The sequence below is a fragment of the Acromyrmex echinatior genome, chromosome 11, assembly GCF_024713525.1.
Source record: "Acromyrmex echinatior isolate Ae372 chromosome 11, ASM2471352v2, whole genome shotgun sequence".
In the NCBI taxonomy this organism is placed as follows: domain Eukaryota; kingdom Metazoa; phylum Arthropoda; class Insecta; order Hymenoptera; family Formicidae; genus Acromyrmex; species Acromyrmex echinatior.
In genome coordinates, this window is record NC_141862.1 from 13167005 (window position 1) to 13188723 (window position 21719).

The 21719-nt window shown below is 38.7% G+C and overlaps 1 protein-coding gene across 2 annotated transcripts in view; it reads left to right on the forward strand.

The window, feature by feature from the left end:
• The window catches only part of LOC105144232 (uncharacterized), a 303924-nt gene that overhangs the window by 103044 nt on the left and 179161 nt on the right, over window positions 1-21719 (forward strand). For both annotated transcript variants that reach the window (XM_087411508.1, XM_011052998.2), the window contains exon 3: window positions 12093-12195. In XM_087411508.1, the coding sequence (XP_087267634.1) occupies window positions 12093-12195 (103 nt within the window). The remainder of the gene's footprint in view (window positions 1-12092; window positions 12196-21719) is intronic.

Here is a 21719-nt window from a genome sequence, read left to right on the forward strand (position 1 = left end):
ATATCTGTTTCCTGCGAGGTTATTATATCGAAACGTACGATGTTCTCGCGAAGCGTGCATTTGTCTGGAAACAGGATCCCGTGCCAGGGGGCCATCAGCCAGCCAGCCGACCGACCGGCTGGCCGGCCGAACCTCAACGCTCTTTGTCGGAGCTTTCGTCGTCGAAATGTAAATCGCCGGTTCCCTGCCGTGTACGTGAGCTCCGTCGAAATCGCGTGTGTCATTTCATTTGCAGAAGTGTGGCCGCGGAGTGTGTCACGGCATCGAAAGTTTCAGGTCGTTACGAGTCAACCGACTAGTGGTGAGACAATAGGGTGCCCCTCCCGCGCCTCAATGGCGGCCATTACGCGATTACGTGTCTGGGATCGCCCCGTACATACCCCGCTACCGAAGTTTAAGCGTTATTGACGAACGTCATTTCTGTAATGATAGCCCAACATGCGATTTTAGTATCTTGAAAGGAAGAGGGAGGGCTCGATAAGGGGACGAGCGAGGACGGTACGTTCCAAGACATTTAAACGCCACTGACGTCTACGCCGTATACGTAAAATCGATAATAGTGCTGTCATTCAGTATGCGGATGCGGGAACGCTTAGGAAAATATCGTAATAATGATGAGATGACGCTGCAGTATCGTTACATCGCATCGGTTTAATTTCGTTATAGTAGTTCTCTAACGTAATAAGTTAAAGAATACCATCTCGAGAGTTCATTGCGCGCAGTCAGATATATTCACGTAGCAAAGAGATCAGTAACATTGATACTATCATTTGTATCGTTGCGAATCAACGTAGCAAGGTTAAAAGACGTAGACTGCGTGCAGAACTGCCTCGCTGCAACAAATCACATTCGATCGCCGTTATGCTTTGCATCAATCGAGCAGACGAATCTCTTCGCGGTCGTTCGGGCGGAGCCTCTATCTTCTCGATATTCTCATCGCTTGGAAGCCGCGGGTTTTGCGTCGCTACCATCACGTCGATCGTCGATGAAACTGCGACGACGGCCGGCGCGGCCCCGCTGCCACCGGCCATTACGCCATTACGGTTCATTTTCGTTTAACAGCCGACGATCGTACGACGGCGCAAGGTGTGGCCGTCACGATGAAAAGTCAAGCCGCAAGGCGCAGCGAGACTGTGGCTGCTAGACAATGACGACCCAATCGGAAATTGCCGATGGATAGGGACGATAGATGAAAAGCCGCTCTATTAAAATGTCTAGTCATTTTTTTAGATGCGACCCCCGCGCGTCGAACTTGTGGGGTGGTTCTCTCGGTCGATCGGTTCTCGGAAGAGATCGTCGCTGTGTGTACGAATAATTTTCTTTTTTTCTCTCAATTTCCACGTCTCTCGAAAAGTTTGATAAATGCCGGCTCGAGTCTAAGAGGGTTAAGCAAGAAATTTCCAGCGTTCATTCGCGCAACGTTTCGTCGGAATCCCCCTGAGTGCGAATATCCACACATGCATATGGATATGTATGCGCGTATATCCGCACGGCAATCACCGTTTTATGGTTAAACCGGTGGATTAAGTCCTCCCGCTACCTCTTCCACCACGATGGCTACACGGCTTGGCGTGCAGCGTATCCCAACCCTCGGTTATTTTTCGCATTTGCCCGCGAGATGTAATAACGAGATTTAGAAAACACTTCCCCGCGCCCGGCTTCGCCTACCTGTCCACGCGCGCAGCGATCAGAGAAGTAAACGAAAAAGGAAAAGAAAAAGAAAGAGGGAAAAAGGAGACAAGCAATTTTCTACCGATGAAAAGAACCCGGGTCACTCCCGCAGGTGCGAAAGAGCCCCAGCTTTGTGGCTTTTCCACAATAATTTTCCGAAATAATTGAGACGTACGGGTGTTCCTTTTGTGTTGTGAAATTTTCCAACCTGTCATGTACCAACGAAGGATTGAGACACCTCTGTCTCTTTCATGTAGTTATTAGTATCAAATCAGCGTGGGTTTAGGTATTCGTTAGTATAATAGACAAACTGTATATCTTTCCGTTATATAGTTTTACGATATCTTAATTTGCAAGAGGGATAACACACAATTTTCCGATTACGGAATGATTAATTAGCAATTAACTAATAGCAAGTATTATTTAAGTGTATCATTTTATAAATAAGTTGTCACATAAATTGTGTCTATTACACGGAAAGAATAATTTTGTCTATGTATCTAAAAGTTTAGCTAGATACAGATCTGAAAATAATTTGGTTGAATTAAAATAAATATTTAGAAAATTTAAGCATGTTGAGCAACGCTGCAAATAGTTTTGAGATTCTAGGAACCAGAAATTAAATTATTTTTACGTCTGAATTTAGCTGTATTTTTAGATATTTCTGCAAAACCATTTTTTCTGTATGGATATTAACGATAAGAACGTCGCTGTAATCGATTATCATATCAATAGACTTTAATAAATAATCGAAATCTTCGTATGAATTTGGGGAGTATATGGAAAATAATCGATGTTGCACATTAGGATGAAAAATTTTACATATTATCATATATGCTATGTATTGTCGCCGCGTTTTACGCTACATGTATCAGGGCCGACAATCGGGGTGACATTATTTCATCGGTCGGAAAAATAGTGGAGGGTGATCTTCCAGAGAGGCGGCTGGGCACAAAGTTAGCATAGCCCGTGACTTAGTGGTCCTGAGGGTGTCGTCCGTCAACCCTCGAGAAGGACCTTCTTTATTTCGCGATATTTTGTCGCCGGCACGATATTTATCGTTCATGCAAGACTGATGAGTAGCGTTGTAAGCTGTAGCGAGATATTATAATATTAAGCGAATTTAACTATAACAAATATACAAAAAAATTCTTTATAAATATCTTAAAAATGTCATATATATTTTGAATTAATTAATTGCATTATTCAATTATACAGATAATATAAATACTATTGTAAATATTTTTTTGCGATTTTTCAGTATAATTGTTTCTCCTATATTGTGTGTGCCAAAGTTTTGTATTCGCATAGATGTGATGACACATGCATATCTCTCTCTTTCTCTCCACGTCGTTCGTTTTCTCTCTTGTTGGTACTCGAATATTCGACCAGTTAATTCCGCTACATTTGAACGCGTCCCGGCGAAAACGGGCAGATATATCACGCAAATTGCCATTGTGGTCGCGACAATATGCTAAACGCGGGGCGCGTTAACGGTTGGCTGTTAGCATTTCGTTATTCCGCCGGTGTATATGTATGCTATATTTAGGATGAAAGATGTGTGCTCGAAGCCGGACGAAAAATCGCCTCGCTACGGCAATTCTTTCTTTCTTTTTATTATTGGACGAACGTCTTTCTAACTTGTGTACACGCGCTGTTTGCGTCGAACGACTGTAAGCCGTGATTCATTTTCTTTATTCTTCAACATTTAAATTTCATCTAACTCCGCTAGCTGTATTCTCATCATACTTTTTTTAAAAATTACCATGGACGATAATGATAGCCATTTATTAATTGATACTTCAATTTGCGATAGGTGTCAATTATAAATATATTAGAGAAATATATCATACATTTTATACCAAACTGAAAGAACGGTTTTGCTGGAATATCCAAAAATTTAGTAGTTACATATCGATTTGAAAATAATTTTATTATTATTAGATCATCAAAATAATTATACCGAAAATTCAAACAATGCTGCTAAAAGTTTTAACATTCTAGCAACTAGCGAACTTGAGCTTTTTATATAATTATTTTGATGGCCCAACGAAATTATTTTCGAATCTGTATCTAAATTTTTAGTAGATACTTCAACAAAACTATTCTTTCCATATAGCAACATTCGAAGTCTGTTCTGTCGGACTTAGATTCGATATACATGCAACATTTTTCAGTTTTTCGTCAAGCAAGAGGATGCAAAGTTCACTCATAGGATAATGCTCCTCCATGCACTCGTTACCCACGAAAGGGGGGGTGGAATATCCGATCAGCACAACGCACGGGAGAGCCTAAATCCTCGAACTCATTAATGAGCTCGCGCAGTCCACGGGCGACGCGCGCGCATATGCCAGGCTTTATACTTGAGGTTTAATTCGAGCCGGCCAAATTAATTTGCCACGATGAACGAGTCGGTGTGTGTATATGCTGTTAGCGTTGCGTTTCAAATCGGTCCAGATTAGCCCTGTTCATTAAACACGAGCGTGTGCGAAATCGACGGCCGGGCGCCGTCGGATTTGCGCGGCGCGCAACGGCTGTAGTATCAGATCAGCATCATCGGCATCATCGTCGCCGAGAGCCGTCGAGTTTTCGGCACTTTCGCGTTACGCCTGCGCTTCCTGTAATCGACAGGCGTATATCGGCCGAAATTTGCGGTCGAGCAACAAGCACTGGTGTTATCCGCGTTAATCTTCCGCTCCGTGCGGAACCGTTGATGAACTCGTCGTAATGAAATCTCGATTTATTTCGGGGTTACAAGGGTTTATGATCGTTCTTAATCGCAACGAGAAATGTTGCATATGTGTGATGTTACTTAAAAAAAAAAAAAAGAGATTGTTGTTTTAATTGTCTCTTTGAATTCTCTTGTTGAACATTTTTTCAATTTAAACATGTTAAATATAAAATTATTCTCTTTATGCATTCATATTATAAATGAAACTGCAATAAATAGTAAAATAGAAGATTGTCAATAAGGAAAATGAAGTAAGAATTACTAATCGATTAAATAAGAGGATGTTTGACAGCGATATTCAGCGTCCCCTTTAAGTCTCGTCCATCATCTCTTTCTTTCACTCACTTGATCATTACTCCGAATAATAACCATTATCATTCGCAAATGACGCACGTCTGTACACTGTTTTCGAGTAATGATAATTAGTGGAATGTCAAGAGATCTGATTTGTTGTTAGGCGATATTAGTTTCTCGGAGACGACGCGCGCGTCGTCATGGAACACAATGGCGCACTGTGAAATTGTGTCGTTGGCTCGGCGTTGATAATAATTATCACGATAGCGGACGTTATTGAATGGAAATTTTGCGTAACTCGTGTAATCCGTATCCGCGCAATTAATTATTGTACCGTGATAAGTCGCGATATTATTCCATTCGTCCCTTGAGCATATGCGGGCGGATTGATTGCGCACTAGCGTCATGTTATATATTATGCACGCATCATTGTGTTGCGTACACGCGCTTTCCAGCTGATTTTGGCGCATTTCCTCAATCGCTTAATGTACGCCCAGTATGATTATTATTATAATGACAACTCGATGACCATGTAATGATGTTGATTTCTTTCCATATCTCTCAAAATTATAGGAACAAGAAAAGTTTAAAATGAATTCTTATAAAATGATGATGATTTATGCGACATTTTCCGTCGCGGCTTTTTTATCGCGACATTTACATTTTAACATTTTATTGAACATTCTTATCCTTTTAGAAGAATTGTAATTAATGAGAAGAGATTATAAAAATGATGAATATTTTTATAATATTATGTATTTGTTGATCAGACTGTCATGAACTAGTCTCATTGCAATTAGAAAAGAAAACCTGAACAAGCGATGCAATAACAATATATGTAGTTGTGAACAGGCTTTATGGAATATTACAACCTCGAAAGGAGGTTTGGTTTGGGAATCAACAGTTAAGAAATGCAAGAATTGAATTTAAAATCAACTGTTAATTTTTTAAAACTCATGGGGAAAGTATTGTGCGCGGCTGCGCAATTTGAAATGTTAAAATATAATTGTCTCCACCAATACAAAAAGGAGGAACCTTATTCTTGAGTCTACGAAATTAATTCGGCTAATACGGATAGTATCTTGTCCTCGTCGCACAGCGGAGAAGATTAAAAACATAGTTACGAGCATGCATGATGCAAATGCGACTGAACAACTTGGCTATATTCCATGCGAATTTAGCGAAAGGCATCAATGGATGATAATCTGGGCAAATTGATGAACGAATTTATAAATAGGAATTAATGAGAAATTTCAACGTTTGCAGTTGTTAAGGTTATAGGTAATTAAACTATTAAAAAAAAATTTCATAGTTTATAATTTCATTGGCTATCCTCCTCCCCCTATTCAGGAATTATTTTCACATCCACGGGTGAGACAAGTCATAAACTTATTTTTCTAAAATTATGATATTTTCTGTCGCAGCTTTTTACCTTATTACTTTTATATTTCATTAAACGTCTTTATCTATCCTCTTTCAGGGAAATTATAATTAATGAAAAAAGATTATATTTATTGAGAGATAAATATATGTATTATAGCAGCACAATAGGAAGAAGAGAAAGTCGAAAAACATCTGTATATGGAAATAATGAACTGTACGCATCATCATCGTCTGTTTATTATAGTGCATCGGTTAAAACTCTATTGCGTTCTTTCGCGAAATTCCGGAACCGGCGTTCCGGAAACCTTGACCGACCGAGAATTTTTGGCCGCGGGGATACAATCGATCACGATCCGTATGACAGGCTCGATCGATTGATCGTTCGGTGGATGGCTCTCGGGAGCGTGCAGTTAAGCTACTCCGTCTCTCTTACTCTCTCTCTCTCTCTCTCTCTCGATCGACAAAAAAGCCAGCTGCCGTGAACGCTAATTTCGGCACGCGCGCCGCGAGGCTTTTTAAGCGCCGTAATACAACGGAAAGCGCAATGCAACGCAACGCAACGCCACGCGCACATCCAAAGGATGGAGCGTGTACTGAATACCGCGCACCTTGCGCCCTGTTAATTACGATCTGGCATGGTACGTACGCGCTCCGTAATCGCTTTTTGCGCGCAACTTTTGTTGTGCGAGGGCACATAACACGGATCTCAAAAGCACGTACACACAAATCCTCTGACATGTGATAAATACTCATTTAATGTCGATAGACAACATTTTTAAAAGAAAAAAATATTCGTGCGAAAATTATTATAATGTATTGTAATAATCTTTATTTTGTTTATATATTCTGCAGAAAATTTTTGCATCATACGTATTTTTTAACAAAATTAAAAATGATTAAAAAATTAGATTTTTTAATATTGTATTTGAAAATAATGAAAGTTTAGTGACAACCTGGAGATCAAAAATCGTTTCAATAAGAAGTAGACATGCTTTTAAAAAATAATTAAGATAAAATGTTAACATTTTTATTTAAACAGTAAGATTGTATTATTAAATGTAAACATTGATCTAATGTATATACTGCACAACCATAAATTTTATACAAAAAGTATAAATTTTTAATTTTTATCAATTTTTGCAGAGATTATACATCTGATACGATTTTAATATATCTAATATTATTATGTTTCTTTTTTTTTATTCTTTGGCTATACAACCATTCATATGTTTTCTCTTGATTTTCTACAAATATAAGTTTAAATATTACAAATATTAGTTTGGAAAAAATATTTTCGATAATCAATACATACACGAAAAGAACGGCTGAAGTATTTAAAAATTTAGCTAGATGCAGAAAATAATTTTGTTGGGTTATCAAAATGATTGATGATAGATAGGAATCACAAGCATGATACTCTCTAAATCTGAATCAGTGGATAATCACTGTAATGATACCACTGATAATCAGTGAGTTAAATGTGAGATCTCTAATCTAGCTAATTTTTATTACGTGATCAAACTAACCTTGTTTTATTGCTTAAATTCAATGAGTATTAGAAGATTGAAATTAACGTGCAAATATCAGTATTTTAATTATATGATGCTCAAACATTTTTCCTTTTTTAATTGAACTTCACTGATTATCAGTGTCAAGTATATCACTGGTAATTAATAACTGATTCCACTGATTCAGATTTAGAGAATAAGCAATGCTGCAAGAAGCTTTGACGTTCTAACAATCAGTTTAAACATCTTACATAATTATTTTGATATCAAAATTATTTTCAGATCTGTATCTAGCTAATTTTTTTGATATTTCAATAAAAAAATTTACCTTTTCATGTATCTCCAATCTCCTTTCTTAAACTAGAATGTTAAAGATATTGATGAGCGGGACGTATTGTTCACTTATAATTTCAAACAAAAAGACGTCGATAAAAATTGTAACAATAAATATTAACGACGGAACAAAGTTGTCATTCGGGCCGCTTCCGAGTTATTAATCGCATCGGAGAATGGAAGGAGCCTCTGAGTAGACATTTCCCTGTTATTTCCCTAATCGAAAGACGTTATCTAAGAAGTTCATATATGTGATACTTACACGTATACGTACACGTTCGCGAGAACTGGTGTATCCTTAAGTAGCGAATATCAGGAAAAGAGCAAGATGAAAACCCGCGTGGCGGCTTACAGACGGTAATAAATGTTTCGAGGCTCGTAAAAATGTTATTGCCTTCTGTACGGCGCGATACCAGAAGGCAGTACGCAAAAGTAAAAGGGAAACGACTGAGGTGATAGAGACACTCGAGCCAGAACCTGGCGAATCCATTTGCAGTTGTGCACCGGCATTGCGGCAGATCCGCGTTATACCAACCGTGGAATAGTGACGTAATGAATTATGAAAAGCAACTTGAAAAAAAGCTATTTTACATTAGTTATGGGGTCACATTTATACATAATTATGTCGGCACAATTTTACATTTTTCTTCTTTAATATTAAATGACTTCTTTTTTATGAACATAATATTATTTTATAAATTATTCACAGTACAAGTTTTACGGGATTGTGATTTGTTAGAGTTGTACATGTTTTTGGATGTATCGGCAGGTAAACCCTCTTATTCATTTAACTTTGTATTAAGTTGAAGTATACTACAATAAAAAAAACTTGAAACTATAGCTGCGTGTGTGCAACGAACTTGAACGGTGAATAATTTAAAAACAGAGGGGTGTAAATATCGTGACTTATTCTATGACTACCGAAAGATTTTGCTAGTAAAAATTTAGATATTAGGTGTTGGAATTAATTCGTAGCGTTTTACAAGTGATGGGAAGTACTTTCATTAATGTATTTTTTAATGCTCATGTGAAATAAATAACATTCTTTCATTAAAAAACGCTACGAATTAATTCCAACACCTAATAGATATAGATTTAAAAATAATTTTATTGGACAAAATAATTACATAGGAAACTTGAGAATAATAAGCAATGCTGTAAAAAATTTGACACTCTGGCAACCGAATTTGAGCGTTCTACGTAATTATTTTGTTCAACAAAACTATTTTCTATGTATCTAGCTACATTTTTAGATATTTCAGCAAAATCGTTCTCTGTAGGAATCATTTCTTTCCTGGTTATTCAGCTCATTACTTCGAACTCAGTATGCATATAAACACATTGATCGGACTTGACGATACATGACTAGACTTTGATTCAAACGTATGTAAGAGAAGTCGGCTTGGAATATCATGAAAAAGAACTGGAACGAATGAATGACACACCTTCTGTGCATGTAACTCGAGAAATGGCATTCATCACCAGATTAGTGGAAGATAGTAGGAAGACAAATAGAATGACAATGCCAGACGGAGGTGAAAGATCCAGGAAGTGTTACGCGTACAGTATTACGATAATGTAATATATAAACGTTGTATAGATTATGTGCAAAGCAGTGCAAATATATTTTGTTCCCAGTTGAATTTTATCTTTAAATATATCAGTAAATTATTCCTTATTAAATTAACATTTACAACGTTTTAATCACATATTTTTCCGGAATTCAACAATATATTGAGAAACAAATTAAGAAAAATCACGTGTATATCAAAAATATGCACATATATAAATAAATAAATAATAAAAGAAATATGTTTTATTTTAGTCAATTATCATAAATTTGTTTTATATAAAATAGAAAGGAAAAATTAAACGAGCTATAAAAATTAAAAAAAAAATTGAAAATTAATAAATAAATTGAATAAAAGTCATAATGACTATTAATGAAATTCACCTGGGAAGAAGAAAGTTGCTTGCGAAAAACAAGACGTTATACCGCGCACGTATTTTTATTCGGATGTAATGCTCCCTCTTACGCGGAGCAGCTCCGCTAATATCGCCGTATAATCTGTCGTCGTTCCGAATAAATAACCCGCGGTGTGGCTAATAAAATTTTACCGCTTGCGAATTTTTGTCGTACACGTCGTCTTAGCGCATCGCTTCTTCTCGCGACAGAAGATTCCCGGCGGATGCGTTTTTCACGGTGGCACGGGATACTGTCTATATAAAGACACATAGCCGAGCAAAGCAGGAGGCGGCACAGCGTGCACCGTGGCGTCGCTTCATTTGTCTTTATATTAACGCCGCTGTGTAACGCCGTAACGGCGTTATGACGACAACACAACGGGTAGCGTCGGCGTCTAACACCGCCGTGAAACAACTTTTTACCCCTCCCAGCGTTCTCTCGCGGCCCTTTTTTCGCCTCTTTATATAAACGCGCTGCCGTTTTACGAGGGACGAAGGCAGCGAGAACTGCCCCTGATTCCAAATTATTACTCCTGCGAACGTCGCCAGGGGTTGCGTCTCTCGGTAAATTGCGTTTTCGCTGATATGGAAGATGCGTGATGATCGTGATCGAAGATAAAGTCAGGAACGTGTATATTTATTTATGTGTGTTTATTAGAAAAAGAAGGTAAACTTTCCTCAAGTTGAATTGATTGTAGCGAAAAGAAATCAAACAAAAAATAATTTGAGAAAGAAACAAGAAAATGATTATAAGTCTTGTTATTTAAAAAATAAAATAAAATAATGTTATAAAATATATTATATTTATCCTTATATTTTTATATTAATAATAGATTATTAAATATTTTCTAAAAAATTAAAATTTTATTAATATTAATTTAAATAAAAATTACTAATACATGATTTTAATTTAAATTACAGATTATCCCATAATTTCCTTCCCTAAATAATAATCAATATTTTAAACAAATAATATAATTATTACACCTCATTCTATTAAATCAATTATTTAATTTAACTAATAATTAGGGCTAAATTAAATTTAATTATAAAAAACTAGATATCTTTAAAATTGACTAGAATATCTCCAAAAATATTAAGGATTTAAGAGTGAACACAGAGAATGGTTTTGCTGAAATATCTAAAAAATTTGGTAAAAGAAAATAATATTATTGAAATAATTATGTGTAGAACATTTAAGACAATGCTGCAGACTTTTAATATTCTAGCAGTTTCAGCGTCTCGCATAATTATTTTAATAATTCAAACATAACTATTTTCCGATTTAAGTGTATTTATACACTGAGGAAAAATGTACTAATTGTAAGTTTTAATAAATATTTATTTGAATAATATATGAATTTAATTTATTTATCATACTTACGGTAAATAAATATATTTATTAAAATTTAATATATTTCGTCTTATGTTATTTAGTATAGCTAAATTTTTATAGTTCAGCAAAACCGTTCTTTCCGGTGAAGTAAAATTAAACTCGTTGCTAAAAGATTAAATGAAATTAAGTCGCAATCTCTAAGAGCGACGTGGTGTTACGTAAAATCTCGGACGGTCCCCCAAGTGCATTAGTGCGATAATTGCAAATCGAACTTCCTAGTGCATATTCGTGTTGCTCGTGGGTGAACTTTCAAATCTATAATAGACATGGTTGTTGAAGAGGAAGGGATGCCGCCTTTTCGTCTCGATGCAGTACGGCGGCGACGAGATACGTCGATATCTCGATGTAGGTACATATCGACCTACAGGTAACTTGCAACAGCGCGGCGAATAAAGTTTTCTACCGCGTTCTCGTATATATAAAGTAATACCGATACGCGAGGTCGATTCCTTTCCTCCTCTTCGAGGATATAGGAGTATTGGATGGTCGATCCCAGGGGGTTAATTCCAAGCCAAAGGGCGGAAAATATTCACGGTTCCTTAAAATCCGACGAGCCTGTCTCTTACGAGCTTCCTCTAGGGTGGCGTTACGCCAAACGGTCACTCAAAATACCAAGAACCCCTGTCGTCCATTTTCCACTTGCCTACGGCAATCGTCCCTTAATCCGTACTGAACTGAGGTACGTGGGATATAGATAGACGAAACCTTCCTGCTGAATAGGCACCACTGACGACTCTTTCTAAATGTTATATGATACTTTCTCTGTAACTTAATAGTCTCTCTACAGTGACGCACTTGTTTCTGATTGCAGTCTATCCGCTGCACGGTGAACGGCTGCTCTTGCGAATCTTTCACACCCGGGAAACGTCATCTGCGCTACTGCGAGAACTGTCATCATGGATGGGTGCCTCACGGTAAGTCCAAGTGTATTTTTAAATAATCATCGAGCGTTTCGCGATATCGAAATTCACACGTTTCGAGCGTATTTGTGAAAAAAATAAATAAATAAAGAGGGAATAAGGTGATGAAAAAAAAAAGAGAGAACGATGGCGGGAAGATTTTTCCCGGGGATATATTCCGGCGCTTGGTGTCGCGTGCGCGCGGTTAAACGCAAATTTTCCAACTGTCAGCATACTTCATCCGACGGGCCCTCAGGGACGAAATTCAATTTTCCAACGATGACCGCCGCCCAACCCTCGTTGGGCATTCGCGCGGCCGCGCGCCACCCCTTTGCACAATAGAAAGAAGCGCGCGCGCACGCACACGTATCTTCGAACACGCGTGTATTCGACGTGTATAAGACATCGGGATACTTTATGCCCTCGTAAGTTTCTGAATGCGAGGAGGTGATCCGGGGTCCGGTCGGCCACTGCGTTTCGCACAGTTTCATCGTCTGGGGCTATTTCGACACTCGGTGGCCGAGCACCCGCGATACGCACGCGATACGCACGTACGTACACGCGCATACGTCAAAACGCGCTTAAAATTCCGCCTGCTTGACCCACGATAGATTGGACGCGGCACGGTATGGAATACATATCAATTTCGGGCTTCTCCTTCTCCGCCCGATCCCGCGGGAACGCAGTTGCGCACACGCTCTCTTTTTGTCTTTTTTGTTTTTTTTTACCACCCGGTTCTGTCCGGTTTCGATTCTCCGTGTTACGTCGGGACAAAAGGTGTCGCAATCTCGCGCGTATTTCGTTGCGCAAAAAGGCACACGCATTACGAGCGGCGTACGTAGTAATTATTCTCACGGATTGCCGGGTTCGCGAATGCTCGTCGAAGGTGGATTAGAGTGATTAACAAACGTGTTAAAGTATAAAACGCGAGCGAGGTGCGTAATCAACGGGATAATCGGGCACTCAAACACTTGTTGGCCGCTCACCGATTAGCGGAGTTTTGCATAAATTTTTGCAGCGCCCGCTTTTTAGTTTGCGCGCAACCAATTAGTCATTAAAGACTAGTAGAGACTTGTTATTTTTACGTAGCATTGGAGAAATATGAATATCGAGAAAAGAGTATTCGGATTTGTTACTATTGTTGTTTCATGTATACTCGTGTGTTTTGAAAATATCATATATCAATATGGAACTGTTGGCATTTTAAAACAGAAATTTTCATAAACTTACTTCAATATTAAATATCATAACAAATATCGAAAACAAATTCATTGTTCACATAATTATTATTCATATATTTACATTTTTACCGTATCATTAGGAAAAATATCAGTTTCTTCGGTGTACCAATAATTCTATATGTTCTTGCATTATAAATCAGTATACATCCTTGTATGTCAATTCAAAATTATCGATGTAAAGAAGATGACTGTAATGGCCGGAATCAGTTTCGAAAACGCGTACGTAGTTATTTCTCTTTCGATGTGGCCGTTTGAACGACTTAAATTAGAAATCTCCTGGCCTATCGTCATTCTTTGTTTCAAACCGGTTTCGCGGACGAGAGAAAATGAACTCGTCATTATTGATCCGTCAGTGATTAGGATAATAATCTGTGATATATACGTTCCTGGCGGTAAAAGTCGATCGTGCATAACGGCAAAATTATTGTCGAGATAATGAATATAATTAATTAGATTACATTTTGGTTGCGACACGTACAGAAAGATATCACAACAGTGTGATTATTTTTTTTTCTAAGATAATTGCTAAAAAAATTTTCAAACGTATATAAGCGTAGAAATTATAAACACTTCATTTTACGAAGCGTATATATAGAAATTACAAATGTTTTATTCAAGTTAAATATTTAACAAAATATCTAACTTGATTTTATTTAATTTGATTCAGGTTCTTAACATCGCGTAACCGGACTTACTTTACATTTCTAATTTCATTTCATTGAAGACTCAACGCATGACGAAGGAACTAAGTAGAGCATCGTTAGTTGCCACCGAAGGTGCGGCGATGCGCGAACGCCACGAGACCGTGAACGAAATCACGAGTAGTACACTGACAAAGGCCTTTTTAAATTGTAATGAGCTGCCAAAGAGTGAATTATGTGCCGTCCAAGTGCCATCGAGTCCTCGACGAACCCCATCCTATAAAACTCCGTCGTATACGCGTACGTGTATATCCCGGCATCCCTGTGGCCGCTCGGCCACCCCACGTCATGAATATATTTACATTGATCGGCCGTCTCGGCATTTTTCATTTCGCTCGTCGTTGTGTTCGGACGAGCCGAAGTGTGTCCATCCCTTCGATACTTTATTTATATCGACGGGACGGGACGTGTCTGTCTTTTCTTCATGCAGTTTTCATCGCACGGGAACTCGCGTATGAGCGATGAATCCGGCCCGACGCTAATGATCCTTTCGTCCTTGCCCGGAAATCCCTGGAGTTTAACAAGATGGCTTCCTGGGCCGTTCGTGCTCGCGAGATGCGTATCGCATATATGAGCTATCCGGAATCGAAGTCCATTGGTTTCGAGAGAGAGGAAAAGGAAGAGAGTTTACTTTAAAATGTGAAATTATATTTATAATGCGTATCTTTTTGAATCTATATACGGAAAAGATAGTTTTGCTAATATATCTAAAAATTTAATTTAGATACAGATTTGAAAATAATTTTAGATCATCAAAATAATTATGTACTACATTGAAATTGATTATTAAAATGCCGCAAAACTTTTTGCAGCATCGTTCAACACGTTCGAGATTCATTTGTATTATTCTGAAATTTTAACGAATTTATTTCAAATCAATATCAGCTAAATTTTTAGATATTTTAGCAAAACCATGTTTTCTGTGATATATTTGAATTTCGATCACTTCATATCTCAAATGAAGGAATGATATCGTTTGATGTCTAAAAAATAATTTCCCTCGTTAAAAAATTTATCAGATTATATTAAGCGTATATTTTTACAATTGCAAAATATTCTTCTCATCTCCCCCTTCGTACATCAGGAATCATCGTATCCATCTCATGTACTACCCCAGCACGATGAAGCGCACGCGCCATCAGCATCGGGAACGATCGAGCAGAGTAACCTTGTGAGACCATTACACGCGGATTAATTTAAGCCGCATTTTACGTACGTACGATATTCTCGCCGGGTGCGAGAGAGCGGTATGGACGGTCGGTCGCTAAAAAAAAGTCACGTAAAGTAGATGCGCGCCTAATGAAGGGTTAGAACGGGCGGCGGGGTACAGTTACGCGATTAAAGCCTCGATGTCGAGTATATAGCGACCTTCTTTCCGCCGCGGCGTAACCTCGGCGATAAGAGGATACGCGTACTCTAAATTCTGTACGCTCTTCCTGGTAATACATCGGGGGAGCAATTTAGCGTATGGCTTGGCGCTCTCAACATGAGGCAGAATTTTCCGAAGTTCACCGTCAATACTTTACGTGCCTGCACGAACCGGTCATCTACGCTCCAACCACCTCGGCCGTCCACAATCTAGTCCAATTAAACGTTTTTCACCGCGCTTCATCGTCTGTCCAGTATTCGGTTTATCCGGCATCTTTTTATCATACCATACGTACACATCGTGGCAGAACCTGAATCATAAAACCATCGATTACACTCCGCCGATAATGAGTAGTATCCTTTATTACTTGGCTCGATATATCCACGCAAGGCTCATTTCAATCTCGCTAAAAACTGCCGCGATCAGTCCGCCGAGCGCATTGACAGAAGCAATTAGTATCGCGCATCACGAAGTTACGTCAAAAGAAAATAACATTTGCTTGTCTCCGTTGATTAGTCCTCGATTACTCAATCTTAGATTGATACTTTCTTATACAACAGTCGATCATTCAGACATGATTGTAACGTTATTATTATAATTGTTTGCTATTTATCCGTTTATAGTTTATACATGGGAAGAATGAACGTTCTTTCAAAATTGATTTTACTGAAGTATCTAAAAATTTAGCTAGATACTTTAGCAAAACTGTTCTTTCTGTATTTATCTAGTTTCCCATTGTCGTTTTCGCATTTCAAGCGTCGTGGATAGTTTTAATGTCTATCCTAAAACCGAATGGAAAGGCTGTCGGTCATATCCGATTTTATGATTCGCCTAACGTGAAGAGGAGGAAGACGTCTCTCGACAACAAGAAGAGGAACTATGCAGTTACGAACGGTGACAGGGTTGAAACGCAACATCTGCGCCTCCATCTGCACTCCTCACCGATCGGCAGCTGGCGGAAGGTGAAGGAGGGAAAAGGCCCCGCGGGGCTCGAGGAAGACGTCGAACTTTGGCCCGCAAAAGGGCTACGCATGTCTCGGCGCGTGCACGATAAATCATTAAAAAGGCGTAGCCCGGAGTGACGCCGCGCCGCCGTTAATAAACGCGCCACCAAACTGTGAATTACGGCGGCCGTGAACGAGCGGGGGTTGCACTCGCTCCCCCTCCCCTGTCGCGGTCTTTGTTTCGCATCAGCCTGTGACCGAGCTCCATTAAGCGACGGGGGATGATTTACCTTCCATTCCGTGAAACACGCACTCGCAGTTATTTATCCGCACGTTCATTACAGGCTTCGATTATGATGTTTAACAAGGCTGCATTAACTTTTAAGATCAGTATCTTCATTTTTATCACGAGACTTTTTATCATCTAGAGATAAGAGTATCTAGAAGTCTTCTGATAATCTGACTTTAAATTTAGAATTGAATATTATGAATAGACGTAAAATAATGATTTTTATCTTTAAGGTTTTTTATGTTTTACATTCCTTAAAACATACTTTATAAATTTCTCAGTTGATTTTTGCGGAAATTTAATTTTATGCAAATGTCAGTATCTACTTGAAACGGAATTCAATTATTCAAATGCTAAATCAATATTCTACATTTGTATATGCAATATTTTCGTTTTTTAATAAGATATTTCTCTCAATTTTATACAACATGCCGAGAATTTATATCTATCGCATCATCAACTTTTTAACTTAAAAAAAAAAAATCACTAATCTGATATAACGATTAAAATACGTGCACGTTTTACAGAATTCTCTCCGCATGACTTTGTTTGATAAATACATTACTTAAGAAAAACTAAATTTAGAAGATTTGTTTTTCGTTAGAAAACAAAAGAATTTCTGGAAATAGGAATTCTTGTCTGTTTTCTAACAGAATAAAATTTCTTTAAGGCATGTACGTCAATTAAGAATCAGGTTTCCGTTATTTTAAACATGACATTCTGCAATGCGCGAATATATTTCATTAATGGTTGTATCATTTGATCGCGTATGAACGGGAACGAAGTTTAAAAGACTTTATCATGGGGTGCATTACGTCCTATTACACCGAGACACGCCTTTTATAGCTTAAAGACACGGACGTATTTGTTCTAATATGAAACCGATGTTAATGACGATACATCATAGCCCGGTCCCCGATCGCCCTATTCCACCCTCTCTGCCCTGCCTAGAAAACGTCACCATGAATCACAGCCGAGATGCTAATGTACCAATTTATCTCGTCCCGACTTTATTAAGACTTACTTTTTCTCGGCGCGAAGGGAACGAAAGACCACGGCTATCCACGCCGCTCTCGCTGCTCTTGCTCATCTCGCCAGGACTTCAATTTACACATCTATGTGCATACAAACGTAGTACATATGTATATGTACGTAAAAAGAAGATCGATATCGGGTGGGCGAAAGAACACCTATAGACAGCGTCGAGAAATGGACTGACAAATTCCCGCGACGGAATACACGCTCGTAAATCATCGTCCGGTTTGGCGGCCGAAAGAAAGATGACGAGGTCGTCCTGATGGTGCTCCTCGAAATTCCTTCGGGTGTGACGCGTCGGCCCCGCTGTGCCACATCATTGTCTCATCGTCATCGTGTTCTACACGCGAAAATCGCTACGCAGATCCATTAACGCGCCGAACGCCAGAGATAGCCTGCTTGCTATCTTGCACGTGGAGACTTTGCCAGTGCTGTATTGCACTTAAGACGTCGATAAAATATTGTACTTATCTTCGAAAAATATTTGATCGTTGAAAGAAACGTTGTATTCTAATATTAGTAATTATTCATATCTGCAGTATTGTATTTAATATCTTGTATGAATTGTAACAGATACTGCAGTATCTTTAATTGAGAAAATAAATATAGAAGAAATAATTTTTTTAATAATTTTGTCAATACCATCGAAATAATTATGTAGGATATTTAAACTGATTGCTAGAATATTAAAACTTTTTGTAGTATATTGTCATCACTATGCGTTTTTACGTAATTATTTTGATGATTCGAACAAAATTATTTTTTGTATCCAGTTAAATTCTTTGATGCTTTAGCAAAGTATCATTCTCTCTGTGTATAGGCAAAATCTTTGAAATTATAGGGGAATTAGTTAGCTGCGTCCGACATCAATGAGACATCAATATCTAGATATATAAATACATGATAGATATTCAAAATCCATAAAAAAATTTGTATAGACTCTGTTAAATATATACCATAATTAAGAAATATTTTAACAATATCACAAATTTCTTACACGCGTCAGCATCGTTCTTTAAATTATCCGAAACATTCGCGGTTAATCCAAATTGCTGATTATCCCGTCGATAGGTAGGAACACTTGTCGAAGGAGTGAGCAAAGTGCACCGGACGACGGAAATAGCAGCCGGGGTCTGCCATATGGGCACGACGGGCGTACGACGGCCAGAATGTCGCTCGATAAATCCGGCGAGCATACAGATTTGTCACGCGCGCGAAAATAGACGTGGAATAAGCGAGGGAACCTGGACCGAGGACCGCGATGTCGATGGCAGGGAAGGCGGGGGTTAGCGAGACGAGCCGATGCACACCATGAGAGACGTTAGGCGCGAGAGGGTTGAGGAACGGGGATCGGACGTGGTTGGTGGGCCTCGACATCGCCGCGTAAACACGAAGGCGCCGCGGCGCTTTACGACGCCTCGGTACCACGGCCGCTGTTTAACTTATCCGAAACTTTCTGGCACACAGGCCATTTTCACTGCCGTCCGCGTAACGACGACACGCGCTACGTCGACCCGAGGCGCCTGTCGCGACGTCTCGCGAGGAGGCATCGTTGGCAGAAACGTCGTTCAAAATTGCAAACACATTTTCGAATGTCGGACGATGTGATCCCGTCAGCTTCTGGCTTGTAGGAATTATTTTCCCCGTATATAGAGACGTAAACACATACAACGTGACATTTGTAAGCGTAGCAAGTCAATCAAGAATATTTAGGGTCTGCTAAATTTAATACAAGTAAAATGCCTATCTAAATCTCCGTGGATGTAGATTGGTGCGTAAATCATCTGTATTCGTACACAATAGATATAATTCGCAACCATTTGAGATGTATTTATCAAAGTTAAGTAAAGTAAACACAAACATTTCTACTTGAGAATTTAAGTCCTCTTTAAGGTAGAAGTCAAGTATAAGCTACAATAAAAGTGCAAGAGAGAATCGGATATAAATTCTTCCTCCTTCTTCTAAATTTAATTTTTTCTTACAAATAACGTATTTTTTATGTCAAAGTTGTATCCTGAGAAAAAATTTACTAAATCTCAATACATATTTTTTCAATAATACTAACTAAATATTTACTTACAATAAATAAATATTTACTCAATAAAAAAATAGTAGTTAAATCAAATTAATAGTTCTTGTACAAAATATATGTTGTATATTTATATATAAATATATATATGTAAATATATGTTTACATCTAACAAATATTTATTAAAATTTGTCTTTACTTTAATTGTTATCACTATTGTACATTAGCGATTTTTTTTTTAAAACGTATGTAATACGATAAGTATTAACTTTCGACATACAAAGATTGAAGAAAATTCAAAGGGACATTGTCCGAGTTGACGTCGACGGAAGGGACATTGCGTCCCATCAATGCATCATAGATCTCGATCTTACTCTCGCGCGGCAATTCTCAGGATTAGGATTAAATATTGATGGCGTTGGCTGATACAGATTAATGTACATTCACTGGCACCTCGATCTCCTCAATCTAGCTGAGCGTTATTTGTCTCTCGTCCTTCGTCAGGAGAAACATAGGGTCCCCCTTTTCCTTTCCTCGGTCGATTCTCAGTCTCGCTCCTTCCACGACGAAGGACGAAGAGGGATCTCTGATTACCACCTCGGACGCGGTACGGATTGTCGAGTTCTCTTATCTGCTCCGTTTCTCTCTATATCGTGCCAAGTTCCCGTTCTTGTTTTGCGTCCCCTTAACCTCCTCGCTCTTCTAGCCCCGCTAGCTCGTCCTACTTCGGTTATGATGAACGGTGTCGCTGGGGGAGGCATTTATCCCGAGATACAGCATCCTGGGGGAATCTATTAGCGTAGCCCTGGATAGATGTGAGCTTATTTACCCTCGCGATAACGTCGAATTATCTCGAGAAGCTGCACGGCCCAAGATGCCTCTCGATGAGATTTAAGATGAAAAATACACGTCGCGACGAAGAAACCAGATAGAAATAAAAAACATCTTAACATGAGAGGTACCTATATAGAGATAATTCTTATGATTATTTTAAATTTATTTTTCCGTATTATAACCTCTTAAATGTTGTATCAGACGATTATCGTTACTGACTGAGATAGTTCTTTATATTTTTATTTTTATAACGTTAGGTAAAATAAAATTTAACTCAAGTAATAGGCAAGCACGAAGTAATTCTAACAACGCTTAAACTGATATCGAAAAATCCACCGCTCGCGTAAACTTGCACTTTCCCGCTATTAACGAGTATGATCATGATTTAATATTGCGCACGGTTTCACTAAAAATAATCGATCGTAATCAATCGACGGACGAAAGGCAGAATCGAGAGCGCGGTCTCATCGCGGAAGTACTGTGACGAGAGAAGAGAGTCAAGCCGATTAAAAGAGTTGCTGCGTAATGAACGTTTCGGCCGCGATCGTTCACTGTAATTAATGACAGACATTGCGCCGGGACAGGCCGCGTCGTGTAATAATTGGTAATTACTCGCGGTAATTAAATAATACGTTTATCGCGATGTGCGATCGATCAGCTGGGTGGCCCCGAATCGGCAGACGGGTTGCGCCGAGAACGACACATCGTCGTCCTCAACGAGACCGGGACGATAAATCTCTTCGAGTTTACTCCCGCCTTGGCGGTTTGCCCTGAAATTCGAGCGCCGCGAGATAATGTGCCGTTGAACGAAGCCGAGCATCGAGAGTGGTTTCCGTCTTCCCGTCGCTCGCGCCCGAGTACTCGGCCCTTATTTTCTCACTTAGACACCATTCGACGCCGTGTCTAAACGCCAAGTGTGACTTTGAATTCTATTTGCCTAATGACCGGTTTCGCCGACGTCTGTTAACTTTATCCTCGGCTTAAATCGATTAATTCTCTTTTTCCTACGATTAAAATAGGAAAGCTACAAGAGAGCAAGAACAGATTGAGCTACCTTGATAAAGCTAAATGTGAAATTTATAACTTTTATCATTCTC